This window comes from Triticum urartu, chromosome 4A (genome assembly GCF_056163025.1).
Source record: "Triticum urartu cultivar PI428250 chromosome 4A, HENAU_Tu73, whole genome shotgun sequence".
NCBI lineage: Eukaryota > Viridiplantae > Streptophyta > Magnoliopsida > Poales > Poaceae > Triticum > Triticum urartu.
Window position 1 is genome coordinate 442,311,410 of NC_141876.1, and position 18,727 is coordinate 442,330,136.

Consider the following 18,727-nt stretch of genomic DNA (forward strand, 5'->3'; position numbering starts at 1 on the left):
TACTACACGCCGAACTACTGTCGTACGCAAATTTATGAGAGAAGATTCTACTACATAAAAGGCAGTTGGCTTTGGCGCTTGATTCAGGGCATCACTTGTAATCCATATCCATATGGTACACGCCGAAATATACAGCAACACATATAGCCGGTTATATTTCACAAAGCTGAAATTCGGACTAGGTAGCGTCTCCACGCCCACGCGGTTACTTGGATCGATCGATCCCAAATCTTGGCCTTATAAACTGAATCTGTGGTGTTACATGCAAATCTTGAATTAACAAGTTCAGTTGAACATGAATGAATCCATCTGGATTGCCCCAAGCGAACCTTTACATGGCCAGCCAAAATTCAAAACTTTGATCATCTATGTGCCAGACTTCATAAAGAATGGTTCACTTTTGCACTATAGCTTTACTTCTGGACAATGAAATATAGTGATACGTTTGGGTATCATCTACATCTACATACTTCGGTAAATAAAACTATCATCCGGAAATTTATTTGTGCTGTCTGAATTGAGAGGACAGACTCCATGCGCCATGCCTCAGACCTCTGCAGTTGGGTTCACTGCGTCCATGAGTTTGTATCTTTTCTCTTCAACACCAGTGACGCCCATTTTTATCTCAATGATTGTATGAAGAGGTATCTAGAGGAACAAATGATTTCAGTCGTCATGAACAAATGATTTCAGCCATGATGATACTATAAGATGTTGCAACACGTGCTTACTTCAATCTTAGGAACTTCCTCCAGTGGTTTGTCCGCGAAATATGCATATAGTGATCTCAACACAGCCTACAAGAGTTTCTTCCCTCATACATCCATAATGCATACTTCGGTAAGAAAAGGTTTAGAAAAATGCAAAAGCTGGACACGCTTACCTGGTGAGCTATGACTACCACTGGGGCACGCTGCCTTTCAAGCTCAATTATTACAGGTTCCAATCTGCACACAGAAAATTGACAAGATTAAGAGAGGCACCAACAAGAAATACACTAGTTGAATTATGTAAAGAGGCATGTGATGGTACTAAGCAACTCGGATTAACCTCTGAATGACATCGAGGTAGGATTCTCCTCTAGGATAACGGTACCTCAGCTTGTCTTTGCGACGTGATCTAAACAGACACATACAGGTAAATGAAATCTTCTTCAAGAAAATGAGGAACAGTAAAAACAAAGACATAGATTCATAGGCACTGGATGTGCAGAGACTCCTGGATTGCTGGTTGACAGATGCTGTGTTCATATATCATGGTACGTTGTTAACCATTTCACTAAATTTCCTAACTTCATATAACAGATTTATATGAAATATTACAAGCTAAAATACTGTATAGAAAAACCCATCGATAAGGATTTGTATGATGCTCGATTAATATTGCATGATTAAAAGAACAATCCGTGGCTTGAATTTGATCAGATTGTTACTACAAAGAGTTGCTAAAATTATAGGTGCATCAATCAATATCCTGTGGCATGCCTTGTTTCCAGGGAAAAAAATGAAGCAATAAAATCAGTGAATTTACATACTCATATTCTTCAGGTTTATTTTTCTTTACTTCATCATATGTCATCCCATCACAAACACCAGCATTTATCTCATCAAGAGCACGCCATTGTATCTACAAGAAATGTTGGAAAACCATTTAGTTTTCCCAACTACAATTAGGGGCAGATAAATTTTGCTGAACTTTGTTAATTATTAATGACAACCTACCTTTGGAAATCCGATGATTGGCTGTGCAGTTAATATTGTCCTCTGGAGTGTGCTAGTCCATATCTGAATCGGATGTTGCACATATATTTAGCAAGTAGGTCTCTTTCTCAACGGTAGTAACAAAAGGCATACTTACGGAGGCGGTTCTCTCAGACTTCAGTCGCTTCTCTACAAAGCTTGCAAGTTTCCTTGAATAAACCTCCCCGACCTCACTGAATACCATTTATTTTCAGTCAGGTGAAGCCAAAGCGAAGGTTTTCAAATATAGAATGCACAGGGGGCTGACAAAAAGAAAGATGAAAACTACTGTGCCCAGGCATGTAATGACCAGGTTGTTGATTGGTATATCATTATGCACGTAGTTACTGCTATCCTTCCATCAAGGCATGCTATAATCCCCCTTTCCTTTTCCCTTTCCTCTTTTCCCTTTCCTCTTTTTCCTTTTCCATTTAATGTAAACAGAGAAGATGAATGTCCGAATCTTGCTATAGACAATAGAGGTTACTGGTATGTAAAATTAGATAATCACATGTCCAGTTTGAATAACCATGCACACTCCGGAGGTGCCATATGGATAATAAAGTCTAAGAAAGGCACTCAACTAGAAAGAGCAAAAGCCGTTCAAGAACAAGAAAAAGGCAAAAGAAAACTTAGATTAGCTAGCAAGAAAAGGATTGGTCAACTCAAATTTTATAATTTGGATCTGTAAATGTTGTCCCCTTAGTGGGCGGATGGTTTTATTGCAAGCACGAAAGATTAATAACCATTTAGAACTTCTGATGTATTGTTCCTTAGTGTAGTACCCAAATGAAACTCAGTATGGCAGCAAAGGCTAAACAACAAGACTGTAGGACAAAGAAATTAAAGACCTCAAAGATGAATCTCCACCGATTCTTCCTCTGACATTATCTAAACTTTCCCCATGCCTAGTTAACAGGATAGGACGAGGTGTAAGATGACAGTTCACCTGTAACAAAAATAAATGTATTAGTTAACAAAACAAGTAGCATTAGAACCAAAACAGCAGTGTGCCACTTAATTGCATCCGCTACTATCAGAAATAAATGGAACTCGCCCAATATAGTAATAACATAAGCCATAAGCATGATTTAGGACTGCTGTCAGTATTATGCATTCAATATCAATTTGAAAACTAGGTTAACATGGCAAGCATTGTCCCTATCGACCCTAAAGTGGTAGTAATCAATCGCCTGAAAGGTACCCCTACCCCAAATGAAACATGGTCCCATGGAAGTCTCCCTGGGTCTTATACAACATCAATTGTAAAGTACTGAGCAGAAGGAAAGATATAATTTCAATTTTCAAATATGCAGAGAACAGTGGGTAAAATTAGAGAGACCCAAGATAGATGCTTGTATCATTGAATCACTAAACATAACTCATATTGCAATTTGATCTAACATTGGATGAATTGGAAATTATAATCATAATGAACTTCAAAGCCATCAGTTAATCTTAAGGTGTGATAAGAAAAGGTTCAGATATTTTGGATATATACCAAGAAGAAGACAATCCGTCCAGGCAAGTAACCACTTATATTGTTGATCTGCATGAAAAAGTAACAGACAGATTAGGATCTTTGAAACTAGTTGCAAAGATTGCAAGTTAATAATATCGCCTTCACCACAGCAGTATATATTTGCATCTAGTCCACATATTTGGTTTTGTATAGCAAACACGAAGAGAACCGACTCTTAGATTGTATTAATAAGTATACAGTTATCACAAAATAGAAAGAAACGTCAAATGTCAAACAATGTCCACAATAGGATCAAACCGGATGAACTTTTGCTCTATTTAACATATCTCAGATTGACTGCACATACATACCTGCAATTGGCCCCCGTTCCCACTAACCATATCGATCATTTTTATGTATGACCCTTCATCTACTGGTTCATACACCTGCAGAAATTTCAAATTATTTGGGTATAGCTATTCGAAATTCCACGCACAATTTTTCCCCAAATAACACAATTCAGCAGCTATGGACCTTTTCATAATATGCCAGTCGCTCTTTGAAATCTCGCACACCCGCTTCAAAATCCGTTCTGTAATACAAACAACATCAATGACACAAGAAATGCCTTGGTATGATGTTAACAAGTGAGTAGGCAAGATGTTTCTCACTGCTCCGCATAATCAGGACTTTGTTGAACTTTCAGGCGAATATTTCTCTCAAGAACATCCTGATCATTACATATTGTTTCCACAAAGATGATCTAGAAAGTAGAACGAATGGCCAATATTAAAGAGCAGATAATTAGGTCACAAACTGTACAGTAACTCGGCATATTTAACATGTGTGGTGGCGCATTTGGTCTACATGGTGTTTTATGCGACTCAAATCAGAATATGGAGGGCAATGTTAGATGTGCAAAACAATGTCAAAGTGAGTGGTATTTTATTAAACATGTCACTTGGACCTAGCATTTGGTGCAACTCAGCTCAAAATAGCTGGTGTGATGTCAATTTATTCTGTAAATAGTGATTATTCTAGTCTTCCAGATAATAATTGTAATTACTAGGATATGTGTAAGAACTTTTGAGTAAATTTTGTTACTTGCTCCTGATTAAATTTTAGAGATCATGCTTTTAGAAATTTGTCCTTCAGAATGTGAATGCATTCACTAAGCAGGCACACACAACAATTACTTAGGCCAACACACACAGAAATGTTCACATGGAACAGTATTTGCCTCTGGAGTTTATCTGGAACATATACCCGTGAAAAATGGTTTCAGGTGTTATTTTTAGAAATGCAGGGGAAGTGGCCAGTTACACTAAAAAGTGTAGGAGTGACAAGTATCACCGATGGATCCAAATGATTCCAACTGAGAAGACACTCAAGAGCTACCGCCGATTTAATTTGTACCTTACATTTTCCTTCAGCCATTTTCATCAGCATGTTCCTTCGACTTCTTGTGCTGTTTGTGGCATCACAAATACCAACCTGCAGACCAGCAGAAATAATCAGTTGTTAAAAAAAGAGAATAAGACAAGAAAAAATTGCCTTACCTGGCCACCTTCCTCCATCCATGATAGCATATCTTCCATTGCTAATGCTGCCACCTAAAATATGCATAAAATAGTTTAGCATAAAATGCAAGAATTATGTGTTTCATGGAAAACATATAGGTTTGTTACTTTGTTATGTATGAAAATGCATGCAAACTAGATCCACAGAAAGTAAAATATTCCCTTAAGAAAACATTTTTGGGTCTGATAACCAACATTAACATATATAGAAGGAATTTGAGCTCTAGATTATCCACTTGGAAGCGGTATTACCTATTTCATCATGAACATACTTTCATAATTGTAACAGCATACTGGACACAAGTTAGTAGTCAAAATAGTGCACTAGACCATGTCATTATCAAAAATAACACACATTTGGAATTAGAGGGAGTAGCATTGCCCATGCTCTAGATTCAACATAAATACTTACAATTTCCCTGTTACTTTTGACTTTCAACATAGTGATAGTAGCAATGCACCAACCTCATTACGTGCCTCCACACCCTCCTTGTTATCTCCACGAAAGAAATCAGCAGTCTGCGCAAAAGAAAATGATGCAATTAGAGAACTCTTCCTTAACAAAACTCATAAATAGGATCACAATTTCAAAGTCCATTCAGATTCAAAATACTTCATGAGTGAATAAAATCCTATGCTGGACTCAATGGAAATGGAAATTACAAGTTCATCATTTCCCATGAAAACCACCAGAAAATTAGCCAGTTGTCAGTAGCACCTGAGCATTGTTAAAATACTCCAATGCTAGTAACAGTGATTAGGCACATAAAAATGCAAGTACCTGATTAGTGCCATGCTTGAGCCGACGGTACTATATTTGAAACATCAAAAAATACACAGGGTTAGTGATTACCATAAATATGTGCAGTTATCTGCAAAACTAGCTTAAGCTAAATGTTCACCTTTCCAACATTGAAGTGTTTTGTTTCATGACCTAACCATCGGAGATATCTTGTAAGCTTAGCTGCTGTAAAGGTCTTACCACGAGCTGGCAGCCCAACCTACAATGTCAGCACATGATTACAGAAGGACAGACAAGGTAGTTGAAACAACAGAAAATGCTTCAAGGAGTTCAGAGGAATGAGTATAACCATATTTAACTATATTCATATCTTATCAACCATAAATATATAACTGAGCAATTATCAACACAAAGAAAACCCTGAGGTAGTGCTGCACATTCTTTGTTGTTAAAATATTTGTTGAATACATACATAAATGGCATGAAAATTACCAGCACAATGACCAACTTGCGGTCCTCTTTTGGTCCGTACATCTGATCAGCTACAGCTGCTGCTGCAACAGCTCCTTCTGCTGCTGGCATACCCTGATAGCCAAAGCTGAAAGAACTTCAGATGACAGATTTGAGAACATGTATTTTTGACAGATTCAGAAACTTCATAGTACAGGACTTATCATAGGGGATGAATTTTTATTTTTAAAGAATAAACCAAAGGGTGAAGTTCCTATGTGATATATGATAGCTTGAAACAAATAAACTGATGAGTTTATACATCATAAATATTTCTACACAGTTACTGTAGTTTAAGACTCGGGAGAACTAAGTCCTGCATGAATTGCAATAACGAAGAAGTTATGGAAGTTTCAATGAGTTAAAGCTCAATGCCTATTTAGCACATACCAAATAGCTCAACAATACATACCAACTTTGCTTCAGAATCCTGCTTGATGTTGCTCGTTGAAACGGTTTCGTTTGTTGGTCTAGCAAACCTTGGTGAACCAACACCTCTATCTACAAAGACTGCCTTTTGTTCTTCCTGTGACGGAGTATGTCTTCCATCTACATCCTGAGGCATAAGTTATAAATCATTCCTAGTGTTGATATTAACAGGAGCTCCTCTATCCAAATGTAGGAAAATGTAGACATATATATTTCAAAAAGTTTGTTCTAATCTGAATGGGATGTGTTCGTCTCCTTTGGCTGTTGACCAGATGACAATGATAGCAGACACATAAAGAGTGGTATATGCAACAGGGGTTCAGCCAAGGCGGCTTTGTGGAAGCAGCTATGGCCTGAAGTCTGGAACAATCCCAGGCCTGCCCCCTGAGCGTCGGCTTTGGGTAGCCTGACAAATGCATGTTTAGTTCTCTCATACTATCCTAGTCTTATTAGCAATAGTTATATTTTAATCCTCCCATGAGGCCTAAATCAGAAATATATATATTTAATGATAAACAAAAGCTTCTTCAGTTGCTACAGAAAATAATTGCAATGTTTCAGTTCATAGACATAGAAAGCGAACCAACTGTATGGTACATGTGCATATTAAACGAGTTTCAGTCTCTAACACATACAGATAAGTCCATCCATAAGATGAACATCCATTATCTGTTGACTTACATAATGCAGAAACTTTTGATAAGGCTTAAGTTCAAACAAGTAAAGAAAATCTGGTAGATCCATGACCACAAGAAAAAAATCCAAGCACGTCATTCGTAACGAGTCACATTTCCTAACATATATAACATAATAACAGAAACTTTTCCTGGCTCATAATCTCATTTAACTTAAATCAATTCAACCTCTCCTTTCTTTTCTGAACGAACAAAAGACATATGAGAAAGTAGCTCATTTGTTTGGATATCTAAAGAAACGGATGACACTATTGAAGAAAGTGGCTTCTATTAAAGCTGCCTAAATTTGCACATAGTTTACTAAAAAGGGCAGCAACTACCATCTATAATGGATTGTATAAATGAATAAATGTCGACGCTACATGATTTAAAGCTAACAGTCAATTCTGAATAGAGCAGAGAAAACTAAGTCATACCTTCTTTGTGTTAGCATAATGATTCAGGGGTGCGTCACCTTTGATCAAATTGTTTGGTGAGATACCGGTGTCCAATAAAGAGCGGGGATTCTCAGTCAAGTTAGCTGCATAAACAACACCTGAGCCCATGTTGGGTGTTGTTGGAACTACATACTTCTCTAAATCAAGCTCCAAACCAGAAGCGAAGTCATTCTGCTTGAAGGAAAAAGACAAAATTGGCAGAACAGAAAAGGAAGCACCACCTATAGTGCAATAGAAACACAGGCAACAGCTTTGTGGGAAGAATTTATTTTTTTAAGTACACAGTAACAAACACTGCTCCTGCCTTCGGAAAGACCCTTGAACCTACTTCTTTACACTAATATATTTTGCCAAACCTGGGTGTCACACTTCGCATAAAGACAGCTTGAACATGAGTGGGGCAGTCTAAATTAGTTAGGGCAACTAACTTTTAGGTCACATAAGTACCTTGTGCTAAATGCAATTTGGTCTTTTCCCGCAGTCCTACACTGGGACGTTTTTTACCATTTGATTTTCTGCTTGGTTTGATATATTTTAAATGCTTGCAGTTCTCCTAAAGGTAAAATCTGTCACCATTCTGGGGTTTTAAAGGCATTACTCCAATACTTCCACTGGTCACAACTTCTTGTGACCATTGGAAGCATGCCATTGAACTTTTTGACATTTGACCACTAGAGTAAAATGGCAACTCACTGTGAAATACTTCCATAATATTACGAACTTTAAATATCTGTAACGGAAACTAATGGCCAAGCATCTCAAACACCATGATGACCGGAGAGAGTAGGTTACATTCACAAGAACACAAGAGCTGAAACATCAAAGTAATATGTAAGATGTACTGTCAGTCATGGTTCTGAAATCTGCTGGGTACTTGGTCAGTTTCACACCCTCTTGAGTGAACACATCACTTCATTACACCAATTAATAGCAGGGAAATGGGAACGTGTTGAAACAAGTGAGTTTTGCTAGGAACCAGACATGAGGTCCAGGTCCACAAGCAAGTAGCAAGCTGCCTCAAACAGTCAACCTATTACATAGCACCCTCTAAGGTATCGGACTGTTAACAACAAAGCATTGGCTGGAAACTAGATGCTACAAACAGTCAAACACTACTTTCAAAGAAACCAGGTTTTTGCAAAATAAGCATATATACTATCCGTTAAAAGATTATTAGAGGGTTAGGTTTACAATTTCCTAATTACATTCGGCAGCACCATAATACAGAAGTAAGATAAAGCATATAAAAGAATTCAAACCTCGTCCCTGGCTTCAGTCTCAGTGTTCATAACGACATCATAGGTCCCTCGCACCCTTGAAGGCTGAAGATTCTCCTGATGAGCCTTCCAGCTTGCGGCTAGGTCAAATGGGGACAACATCTCTGTCTCAACCCAAACCTTACACTCAAGTGAATCTTTCTCAGTGAGTTTAAAGACTGCATCCGTCATTTCCACTTGATTGCTCCCGCAACCTAGCGGTCGGTTCGGTCCCTCCTCAACAATGCACTCTGAGCTATCGGCTTTTGGCTTCAATAGTAACTTGAAATCCAGTGTTTCTAACAAAACATAACAAATAAAGGGCATAAAACTAGTCAGGATGCTCAAAAAACTGAAGAGAATCTAACTCCATGCGTATGTAGTAAGTAAACAACTCAGTTAACCAGAGCATAGCAAATGATCAGCTGAAGAATCACTTTATTTCATTTCGAAGGCCCAACTTCATGTACTACATTGTTATACTCAGCAATGACAAATCACTAGTTCATGACAAAATATGTACACACATTAAACAGACAGGAGACAGCCCCAATAAACAATTAAAGCCCAACCCAACAACTCAAACAAGAGCATCCCAGCAGCATGACACAGCAAGATAGCTCATCATAGCGCAAACCTCCTCAGAAGGGATCTCAAACCCACATGGAGTTGTCGAACAGCATGATAAAATGAGCCAACTCACCGTGTCGAGAAGGGAGGACGCAGCTGAGCTCCCAAATGGCGGCCGCGGCCCGCTCCATCGGCAGCTGCGAACACCACCAGGAAAAAGAAATTCCATCAATCTCCGCACGGGAAACACACTCGCGAACAAGAGGGGATGGATGCGACGCTTACGGCTTTGGTAGGGTCCCACGAGCCGGCGGCGGGGTGGGAGCCGAAGAGGTGAGGGGCGAGGTCGAGCGCCGCCAGGCGGGGGCTCTCCAACTTGACCGAGACATACTGGTGGTCGGATACGCCGCCGGAGCTCGCCGCCGTCGCCATCGCCGGGGAGGCCAGAAGGGGGACTTGGAAGGTGCCGGAAGGAAGAAAAGCGAGCGCGTCGGTATCGTCTTTTCGTGCGACTGTCAAGTGGGGCCACGAGGGGAGGTGCGATGGTGGTAGATCCCTTCGTAATCCGCAACAGCTGGTGGGGCCGGAAACGTACCTGGCCCACCAGCCAGCCTAGGAATGTCCGATGACAACAGCAATACCGCCGGCCGACGACGGCGGGCGAAGCGTCTCAGCGCGGAGAAAGGGGGCGAGCAGCCTAGAGAGAGGGAGAGAGATACGCGGGAAGCAGGCGGTGCCGCGGGGAGACGCCGTCATATGGACCGGCCCGCCGCCGCCGGTTTTTTCCGCCGCACCAGCAAGGGCTACATGATCCAGGTATTTTTGGGGGGTGGCTGATTCCTTTTTTTTTCGCGGGTAAGGTGGCTGATTTCCTTCCTTTCCCGTCTGTGTGATGCTCTTGTAGATACTGCAGCACGTCTGTGTGATGCTCTTGTAGATACTGCAGCACGTCTGTGTGATGCTCTTGTAGATATTGCAGCAGCCTGCCAGCTCCATGCATTCGTGCTTGGTTTGCTCGCGCATCTCTGTTTGGGTAGTTGAGTAATCTCGCAAATTCTTTCCACCATTGGTGGATTGTGCAAATTCTTTTGAGGGTTATATATAGGTGGTATTCTTATTGCTTACGGACAATATTAGCTGCTAAAGAAGTAAATGACGTTGTTGATTCGAAACAATGCAGCAGTTAATAGCAGAATCTGAAATGGTAGGCGCCGTAGAGCGAAGTTGATTGGTGCCCGTGTTTTTTTTTCCTTGACAGCAACCTTGTAGATTTTCTCTGGTTTGTGGATCTTTGGCGCCGGGAACACTTGCACATTTTGCCAAACCGCATGATCCTGCTGCCTTCGATCCAAAACACGATTTGAGACGATAGTACTTCTTAAGATTTTCTGTAGCTTATTGTTAGACCATCCTCATCACATTTATGCTTAATCGGAAGCCTAAGGAGAGATATGGTTTGGCAATTGTTACTTAATGGGAAGCATTTACAGCCAATTTGCTCTTGAGCAAACCTCAGACAAATTCTAACAAGAAAAAACCTTATTCAATGTGCACTAACAGTTGTGAATCTTACTCTTTAGGAATGAAGGGCACATACTGTCGTCCTATCTGTATAGTAGGATTATACTGTCGTCCTATCTGTATAATAGGATTATACTGCCGTCCTCTGTATAATAGGGCTATCCACCATTGGTGGATTGTGGGAAATGTCGGGCTTATGGTGCTTAGGTGGTATTTTTATTGCTACAGACAACTAGAGCTCCTGAGAAGTAGAGGCTGTTGTTGATTCAGCGTGCACTTGAACACCCTCAACAGCGGAATCTGAAAAGGTAGGCGCCCTAGGTAAAAGTGGATTTGTCTGCTTTTTTTATGGGAAAACTGGATGTATCTGATACTCTTGTCAGTTGTCGCATAAATGCTGTGCAGGTCTGAATACTTGGAGCAGACATCTAGTTTTTGAGCATTTACAGCCAATTTGCTCTTTAGCAAACCTCAGACAAATTCTAACAAGAAAAAATCGTATTCAGTGTGCCCTAACAATTGTGAACCTCACTCCTTAGGAATGAAGGGCACATACTGTCGTCCTGTCTGTATCCGTAAATTATGCCATTTCCAGATTCTTACTTGATACTTCATGGTACGACCACCTAACAATCAAAGGGTTGGCTCTTGTTTTCTTTTATTAACCAGCCTCGAATGAAATTTTAGAATGTTCCCAAAAGGTGTACTTAAATTAAGAGTGGTGAGTGGATGCACTTAGAATTCTCAGGCTTCAAATTGCATCCAAGAGGTCCGCATCTTAGATGCAAAATAATTAAGTTAAGAAAATTGTTCACGGAATTATCCTGGAGACTAGTGGAGTCGACCTGGAGCCAACCTCGGCAAAACTTAATTATGTCCATTGCATCCCAATGATGCTTATTTGAACCCATATATGATCCATCAGATCACTCTGACTTGCTTGCATACGTCTTGAGTTCTTGGAACGCTTTCCGGCAACCTTCATCAAAGCCACCCGCAAGCTGCAAATTTGGTTTGTTGAAGTTACCTTGGTTAGTTAGTTTGTAGGTAGCAACTCATAATGCCATCCGAAAGTAATTCATGATTGTGGTAGAATTACCTGATGTATTCGGAAGGCAAAGCGGACACCTTGCAGGAGCAGTTCCTCATCATTTACAAATGGATCGGACTTCAGTGCATTCATAATGCGGTTCATGTATTCTTTTGCAAGCTTCAATGAAGCGGTCTTTAGCTGTTAACATAGCAAGAGGATACTTCATATATGATATGTCTATTAGACACGAATTTATAGCTAAAAGGGTAGTGGGATAATTCCAATGTGTACCACATAACTCATAAGTTGGTTTGGAGTTGAAGACGAGTTTGTAAAATGCACTTAACTCTGTCTTCTCTATTATATCAAACTGATGAAAAAGATGGATAGTTTGGGAGTAGATGGTACATACTTGGCTTATGATTCCAGAATCAAGCATCCAATCCCATGGGATCATGAGATCCTTGTATCTTCCACTTGCACTGTCCCTTATTTTTTCAGTATTGTGAATACCTTGTTCAATTCTACAAGGGGAAGTATGAATCATGTCATATTGTTGAAAGTTTGACAATGTAACAGCCTTACTAAATGCATGCAGTTCGTCTACTCACTTATCCTGTAGGGCTTGCATGCGCTTCAAAGCCATAGGTGTAGCCACTCTCCTGTCGTCGTGAAATGATGATGCTTCTGCTTCCAGGTTCTTCAGATCCCGGTAGGTGAATGCTGCTTCTCTCATGGCATCTGCTTTCTTCTCAGGCCAGTTAGGGAAGTGCTTGAGCACTGCCCGTTCGTCTATCAGGTATGATAGTTCCCCATCTAGCCACTTAACAAACTCTTCAACATCGGCTATTTCCTTGTATGCTGCATTCTGAACTTCCCTTGCCAGGAAGCTAATGAATTCACCCTGATTTTCTACATCTGATTTAATCTGTTGGAACACAATCATAAGGGAATGTTTTTGGATTGCTGAGGAAATTAATGATCTATACAGAATAATAGGGAGAAAACATGACTCAGATGTACATTAAAAGATTATTCGTACTAAAAGAATAAAGAGTTATATAACATTATCAACTGCAGGAGGGAAACAGAAAAATCAGAAGAACATGTCGCATGCTCTTAAACTAACGCATGGCATTGCTTTTTGATGCATAAGGAAAAGATATCATATATTGTGGTGTATTCGTAGGGTTTTAAAGATGAGTGAAAATTTTACACAATAAAAAATTACTATTTATGAAATGGGAGAGATGTTTAAAGAATAGTCTATCTATTGAGATATTGTCTTTAATACAGCAACGAACTGGTAACTGTCATGCGGGAGGAAATATTGTGCAATTGTCATACTACTCATACTCTTGTTGCTTATGTTGGTTCGAAAAGAAAAGAAAAATTAAACTAAGAAAGGAATTGGCAGCTAAGTAAACAGTATATCATATGCACATCTAAAAATAGATAGAAAATCATATGTACTTACAGCTATAACATAAGCTGATCTGTTCTCTATCTCCCCGATCATGTCTCGGCTGTTAGTAGCTACTGGAATTCCCACAGATCCAGACTTCGCATCGCTTTTGCCTTCTCTTCTTACTAACAACCGGTACAACTCAACTACCTCTGGCACCCTTTGGACTCCCTTGGTGCTCTTCAGTAATCTGGAAGGTAGGGGAGGTGGCGGTGGAGGAGGAGGACCCATGGATCCTTCCTTTTTTGCCTTGATGATCGGTTGGATGCACGTCGGACTTGGTGGTGGATTTGGAACCCTTGGTGCTCTTGATTTCACAGACGGTGTCCTAGAAAATTGCTGCCTGCTGTAACATGCCGAGCTGTTTAGATCCATAGCTTCCTTCACATCATCATTGTTGTGAACAAACTGTTTTTCCTTGAAGTAGTTGTTGCTGGTGGCAGAATTCTCCGGCTTCTTCCACATTATCTTTCTCTCAGTATCCTGCCCTTCAAGTGAGGAGACTTGGCCTTTTAGACGGCTGACTTGATGCCTCAGTTGCTTGTTCTCCTCTTCCAGAGTGTGGTTCCTCTCGATCAGGCCATGGAGCTTGCTTCTCAGAAGTGCAACACATGCATCACCCTCCCTCATCATCTCTTCTTCGCCAGAGGAGCTGATCTCTCTGTATGGTGGTACTGATTACTCTCGTATAATCTATATATGTCTCCTACTTCATCACTCATATAATTCTGTGGAGCACTAAAGGAGATGTAAGTGAGCTTCTGTACAATTCTGTTGAGTCTAGCCAAGAGGAACTTACATATGTGCAGGGAAGAACTGGTGGAACATAAAGTTAGGTAGGAGGTGCTGCTGCTAGGCTAATTACTTGTCCTTCAAGTGATTGCTATGGGGTACCTATCTTCTTTGTGTAACTTCACTAAAGAAATTCAGTCGTACAAGCTTGTGTGTTTCTCTTTTCCTTTTGTGTACGACTATTTTCCAATTCTATCATACATAATTTACCGCCGTCTATGTTCAGTTCACTTGGCTGGTATATTTTTTAGATTTACCTTGAGCTGTCGGTGTGCTATTTTACACCAACCAAGAGGTAAAGGTTTTTGATCACTCTTCTTTCTCTAAAAAATATGTCATTTTCCTTCATGCTTGTTTTCTTGTGATTGGGCTTTTTTCCTTTTTGTGAAGTTGTGACAGCAAAGCCTGAATACAAGCTTTCTTCTGCCTCAAGCTGTGTAAAAGGAACTCAGATGGAACTCCTTTACCAGCCCTGGACACCTTTGGCTAATAAGACCAAGTGAATATTTTGAAAAGTAGAGGGACAAGAAGAAACAAAATAAAGCTGAGCAAAAGAAGGGGGGAAGCAGATCTGAATGTGTTTATCTTTCAAAACACACAGGTATTGTTACACTCCTTGGAACTGTAGCTCCTGCTGTAACAATCCTATTCCTCACCCATGTGTTTTGATTGCTGAAGATTTCTGGTGAAGCCTTTCCTACCTGTATCTGAACAGCATTGGGCATCTGTTTATGCCACCAAATATAGGCGGTAGCAGAACCCCGAAAACGACATATCAGTAGGTTTAGAAAAAGGAGTCCCTACAAAGGAAGATTCTGGCAATGTTATAAAGAAAATGTAGAAATAAACTGTTACAGGATGACAGCAGATTAAGCTGGCATCAAAGGTTACTCTGTGTACTCTGAGATACAGGTACCATTGTAAAGTCCCTGATCCGTAGGGAATTGCAGCCATGTTTAAAGAGTTCATTGATTTCGCTGCGTCAGTTTCCATGCTCGGATTGGGTGTGATTTGTGTAGAATGCGATCTCACTACCTGGTTGGTGGATGTACTACATACATATATGCAGTGCGGTGCATCAACTGTGAAAGATGCTTTGCATGGACCCCTTGTGACTGCGTGTACCATTACGCCTAACGATGTACCAACAATTGCACTCATAAATGGAAGGAGTGTCTGGGACTGAGTAGTGATCATTTTCAATTATTCATACTGTATAAGCTACAGAAGCTGGACGACAAACTTGGCAAATATGGAGATCATATATGCCAGATTATCTCCCCAGGTAAGCATTGCTTTCATGAGTTTTTCAGCTGTGCTAATGTGCAATGCCAACCAAAAATGCATTCATGCTTAATGATTCACATACCCTCTATTAAGTTCATCTGAAATCAACGAATGTTCTTTTCCTAAGCATAATCAGCACAGTTGATAATCATGTTTGCTTTCCTTTATCAAATGTTTTTCCTATATACTATTTCCTCTGTCCCATAATATAAGAGCGTTTTTGACTTATACTCGCCGGTTGCCAGGGTGAAAGTGAGTCCCACTCCATCCGTTTGGCGTTGCCTGTTGGATTGTAGTAGTACGAGTACTTGGGTCTTGGTATAGCGGGCCGTGTAGAAAGAAAGAAAGAAATCTTGGCAGTGCAGCCATCGGCGTCAGGCTTTTTCTGGTGAAGTTTGGGCGGTGCTTGCCTGACCCGACGTTTGTACTGGACTGCTGCCCTACTGGACAGTGGATCGTTGTCAGAGTACAGAAAATAGACCAGATTTCTTCACGGAAACTGACGGCCTTGAATCTGGATAGTGTCGGCACACCTGCTTGTCCCGGTGAGTCATCCCATCACACGATTTCAGATCACGGGAGTTTTTTTTACAGCTGATCACGAGACATCGTAGTTAGAGCAACTCCAACGGGTCGACCCAAACGGACGGTGTTTTTGTCCGCTTTTTGTCCGTTTGGGTCGGCCGCCCGTCCGTCGTCCGTCCTTTTTTAGTTTTGGGTCGGCAGTGCGTCCAACGGGCCGACCCATTTCATGACCGTGCGCGTTTAACATCATGCCGTCGCCCTGGTTTTGGCGCTTCAGCGCGCGGGAAAGGTTCGCGCGCACGGGGAAAGCGGCCTAGCGCGCACTGGTTTTGGCGCTCCAGCGCGCGGGAAAGGTTCGCGCGCGCCGCGGCCGACACTCGCTATAAAAAAGGCGCTCCCTCCACACTCTGTCGGCCGCCCACTCTCGCCGCCTGGGCGCTTCGGATTTTCGTGGAGTCCGCGAGCGCCGCTCCGGCGCCTTCTCCGCCGAGATCTGGTTTCGCGAGTAACGTCTCGTCCTCGGCACCTTCGACACCGCAGAGAAGGCGGCCCACGCGCATGACGTGACGGCGTGGCGTCTCCTGAGGCCTCGTCGGGATATGAATTTTCCCAACGTGTCGAGCCAACGGGCGCAGGATATGGCGCCTCTCCCGCGGCTTTTCACTGACGAGGATCGTCGTGTCCACCGGAGGCGGCAGCGTCGCCTCGCCATCATAAAGAAGGACGTGGAAGCCTTGGTGGTGTGGCGCGGAGGCTTCCCGTAGGACATCATCGACGAGCGCCAGTTCTACAAGCAATTGAGATCAGAGAGGGACGTGAGGAGGAGGGAGCGAGCCGCCTATCGGGAGGACAAGCGTTCGCGGAAGTAGGCAGCTCAATTGAAACTGAAGCTACGAGAAACGGCGGGTTGGGACTTTGAAGACGAGGCGTATGATGACGCCGACATTCAGACATCGGAGGAGGACATTACTGAGTCGGAGTCAGAAATCGACGAGTAGTGGTCTTTTCTTTTTATCTGTGTACGCTAGAATTATCTATGTATCCATTTTTATCTGAAAAAATGGCCGCCGGCATTGGCGACGTAGCAGGCGGGCGAAGATGTGAATCCAATGTGCCACCGACCAGCGGGCCCGGTGAGGAAAGAGGGCGAGCGCGCGCGTCCGTCTTGTGTCCACGCCAACGCAAATCAGGCTCAAAAATGGGCCGGGAATGGGTCGGCAGGCGGACGAAAGCGGACGCACGCCCGTTTGGGTCGGCGCGTTGGGCCGGATTTTTTGTCCGTGCCGAGCCAAACGAACGGCCGCAGATGAAATGGGTCGCCTCGTTGGAGTTGCTCTTATACTTTCCATCACTCGACTGGAAGTTCAAGAAAATGGTTTAGGTATCACGTGGTACATGGGTAAGCATCCCAAACTTGATTAAGAAAATGGTTTAGAGCATCTATAGCCAGACTTCTCAAACGTCCCCTATACGTCGTCTGGGCGGACGGCCCGGTCAGTGACCGATCACAAAATCATGACCCAATCGGCCTCCTCAAATCGGTCCTATACGTTTAGGTTGACCGGCACCCTCCATATCCAACTCATATCTAGGGCGGATATGAGTAGGCTCGGACTTGCCCGGGCGCGTCCATAGTGCCGGATCCAACAGACAAGACCCAACACAAATTCCACCAAATGAGCCTGATCTTGCCGAACCAGTCATTTTCTTCTCCTCTCTTCTCCCTCGTCCATCTGGCCCTCCCCTAGCTCCGCGCCACCCTAGCTCCGGTGTCGTTCCGGCCCCTTAACGCCACCGCCACCGCCACAAAACTCATCCGCGGCCGTCTCGCCGCCTCGAATGTCGCCACGGTATGCCCGGCTGTTCTCAAACTGCACCCTGCACTCTATGTGTTCGACAAATTATTTGAGCAGTTTTTTTGTAGGCAAAAACGATGGATTCGGATGGTTTGTCGGATGAGGAGTATGGAAACATAGAGCTTGATAAATTAGTGCAAAAGGAGTTCTTCAATTCCTCGTAGTTGGACAAAGATGCCGAGATGATGACGATCATGAGTGTCCAGAAGGAAATGGACAGGAGGTGGAGCACATTCCGAACTTCAAGGGTTTGGTTAAAGGGGGAGAGTTTTGAACATGGATAGGGTCACTGCAGCATGGCTGCTCTGCAAGGACTACTCCTATTCGGGCCAACACTCCCTGATAGATGGTTTCGTCGACGCTTCGACATGTGCAAACCCTTCTTCTTGCGCGTAGTGGAGGGAGTGGAGGCACATGATCCGTACTTCAGGCTCACCAAGTATTGTTGCGGATTACTCTCTTTCTTTGCCAAGCAGAAATGCACGGTTGCTATGAGGATGCTTGCACTGTCACCATGTCGTTGGTGAGATGGTCCGGATGGTGGGAACACATGCCGAAAGACAACTGTGAGATTTGTCCGTGCCATGGTGTAGGTGTTTGGAGCAAAGTATTTGAGAGAACCAGATGTGCAAGATACAGAAAGGTTGATGGCTATTGGAGAGGCAAGAGGTTTTTCAAGTATGCTCGGTTCTGCTAATTGCATGCGCTGACAATGGAAGAACTGCCCCAAAGATTTGCGCGGGGTATACCAAGGTCACATCAAAGAGGTCACCATCATACTCGAAGCAGTGGCTGATGACCCACAAGTATAGGGGATCAATCGTAGTC

General features: G+C 42.4%; 2 protein-coding genes and 1 long non-coding RNA gene across 4 annotated transcripts; 1 reads left to right on the forward strand and 2 right to left on the reverse strand.

Moving 5' to 3' along the window:
* Positions 1 to 205: 205 nt before the first annotated feature.
* LOC125551990 (6-phosphofructo-2-kinase/fructose-2,6-bisphosphatase) lies at positions 206 to 10,000 on the reverse strand. Its single transcript, XM_048715427.2, has 23 exons — positions 9,706 to 10,000; positions 9,554 to 9,617; positions 8,854 to 9,149; positions 7,574 to 7,765; positions 6,446 to 6,589; positions 6,016 to 6,108; positions 5,684 to 5,782; positions 5,563 to 5,592; positions 5,247 to 5,300; positions 4,761 to 4,814; positions 4,618 to 4,695; positions 3,873 to 3,964; positions 3,736 to 3,793; positions 3,573 to 3,647; positions 3,241 to 3,288; positions 2,591 to 2,688; positions 1,858 to 1,933; positions 1,722 to 1,784; positions 1,535 to 1,626; positions 1,051 to 1,119; positions 884 to 947; positions 732 to 797; positions 206 to 648 (listed from the first exon to the last, which is right to left on the reverse strand). The coding sequence occupies exons 1-23, from the start codon at positions 9,850 to 9,852 to the stop codon at positions 547 to 549; spliced, it is 2,154 nt and encodes a 717-aa protein (XP_048571384.1). The 5' UTR covers positions 9,853 to 10,000; the 3' UTR covers positions 206 to 546.
* A 1-nt stretch (position 10,001) lies between these two features.
* Positions 10,002 to 15,221, forward strand: LOC125551992 (uncharacterized). 2 transcript variants are annotated; one of them, XR_015601330.1, is made up of 3 exons: positions 10,002 to 10,236; positions 12,672 to 14,832; positions 14,910 to 15,221. It is a non-coding gene; the product is annotated as an uncharacterized LOC125551992 (long non-coding RNA). The 2 variants fall into 2 exon arrangements; XR_015601329.1 differs by having other exon boundaries at positions 10,005 to 10,236; positions 12,597 to 14,832.
* Positions 11,569 to 14,072, reverse strand: LOC125551991 (CHUP1-like protein). The gene is made up of 5 exons (XM_048715428.2): positions 13,452 to 14,072; positions 12,586 to 12,902; positions 12,387 to 12,498; positions 12,041 to 12,172; positions 11,569 to 11,942 (listed from the first exon to the last, which is right to left on the reverse strand). Exons 1-5 carry the CDS (start codon positions 14,070 to 14,072, stop codon positions 11,868 to 11,870), a joined length of 1,257 nt encoding a protein of 418 aa, XP_048571385.1. The 3' UTR covers positions 11,569 to 11,867.
* Positions 15,222 to 18,727: the final 3,506 nt, after the last annotated feature.

Excerpts from the sequence above, each read along its gene's own strand:
- LOC125551991 (XM_048715428.2), bottom strand. The coding sequence starts at position 14,072 with ATGATGAGGGAGGGTGATGCATGTGTTGCACTTCTGAGAAGCAAGCTC. Across the intron at positions 12,903-13,451 it reads GATCAGCTTATGTTATAGCT|ATTAAATCAGATGTAGAAAA; the intron begins GTAAGTACATAT and ends GTGTTCCAACAG. Across the intron at positions 11,943-12,040 it reads TTGCCTTCCGAATACATCAG|CTTGCGGGTGGCTTTGATGA; the intron begins GTAATTCTACCA and ends CCAAATTTGCAG.
- LOC125551990 (XM_048715427.2), bottom strand. The coding sequence starts at position 9,852 with ATGGCGACGGCGGCGAGCTCCGGCGGCGTATCCGACCACCAGTATGTC. Across the intron at positions 5,301-5,562 it reads TCAAGCATGGCACTAATCAG|ACTGCTGATTTCTTTCGTGG; the intron begins GTACTTGCATTT and ends TCTTTTGCGCAG. Across the intron at positions 3,965-4,617 it reads TGGCTGAAGGAAAATGTAAG|ATCATCTTTGTGGAAACAAT; the intron begins GTACAAATTAAA and ends TCTACTTTCTAG.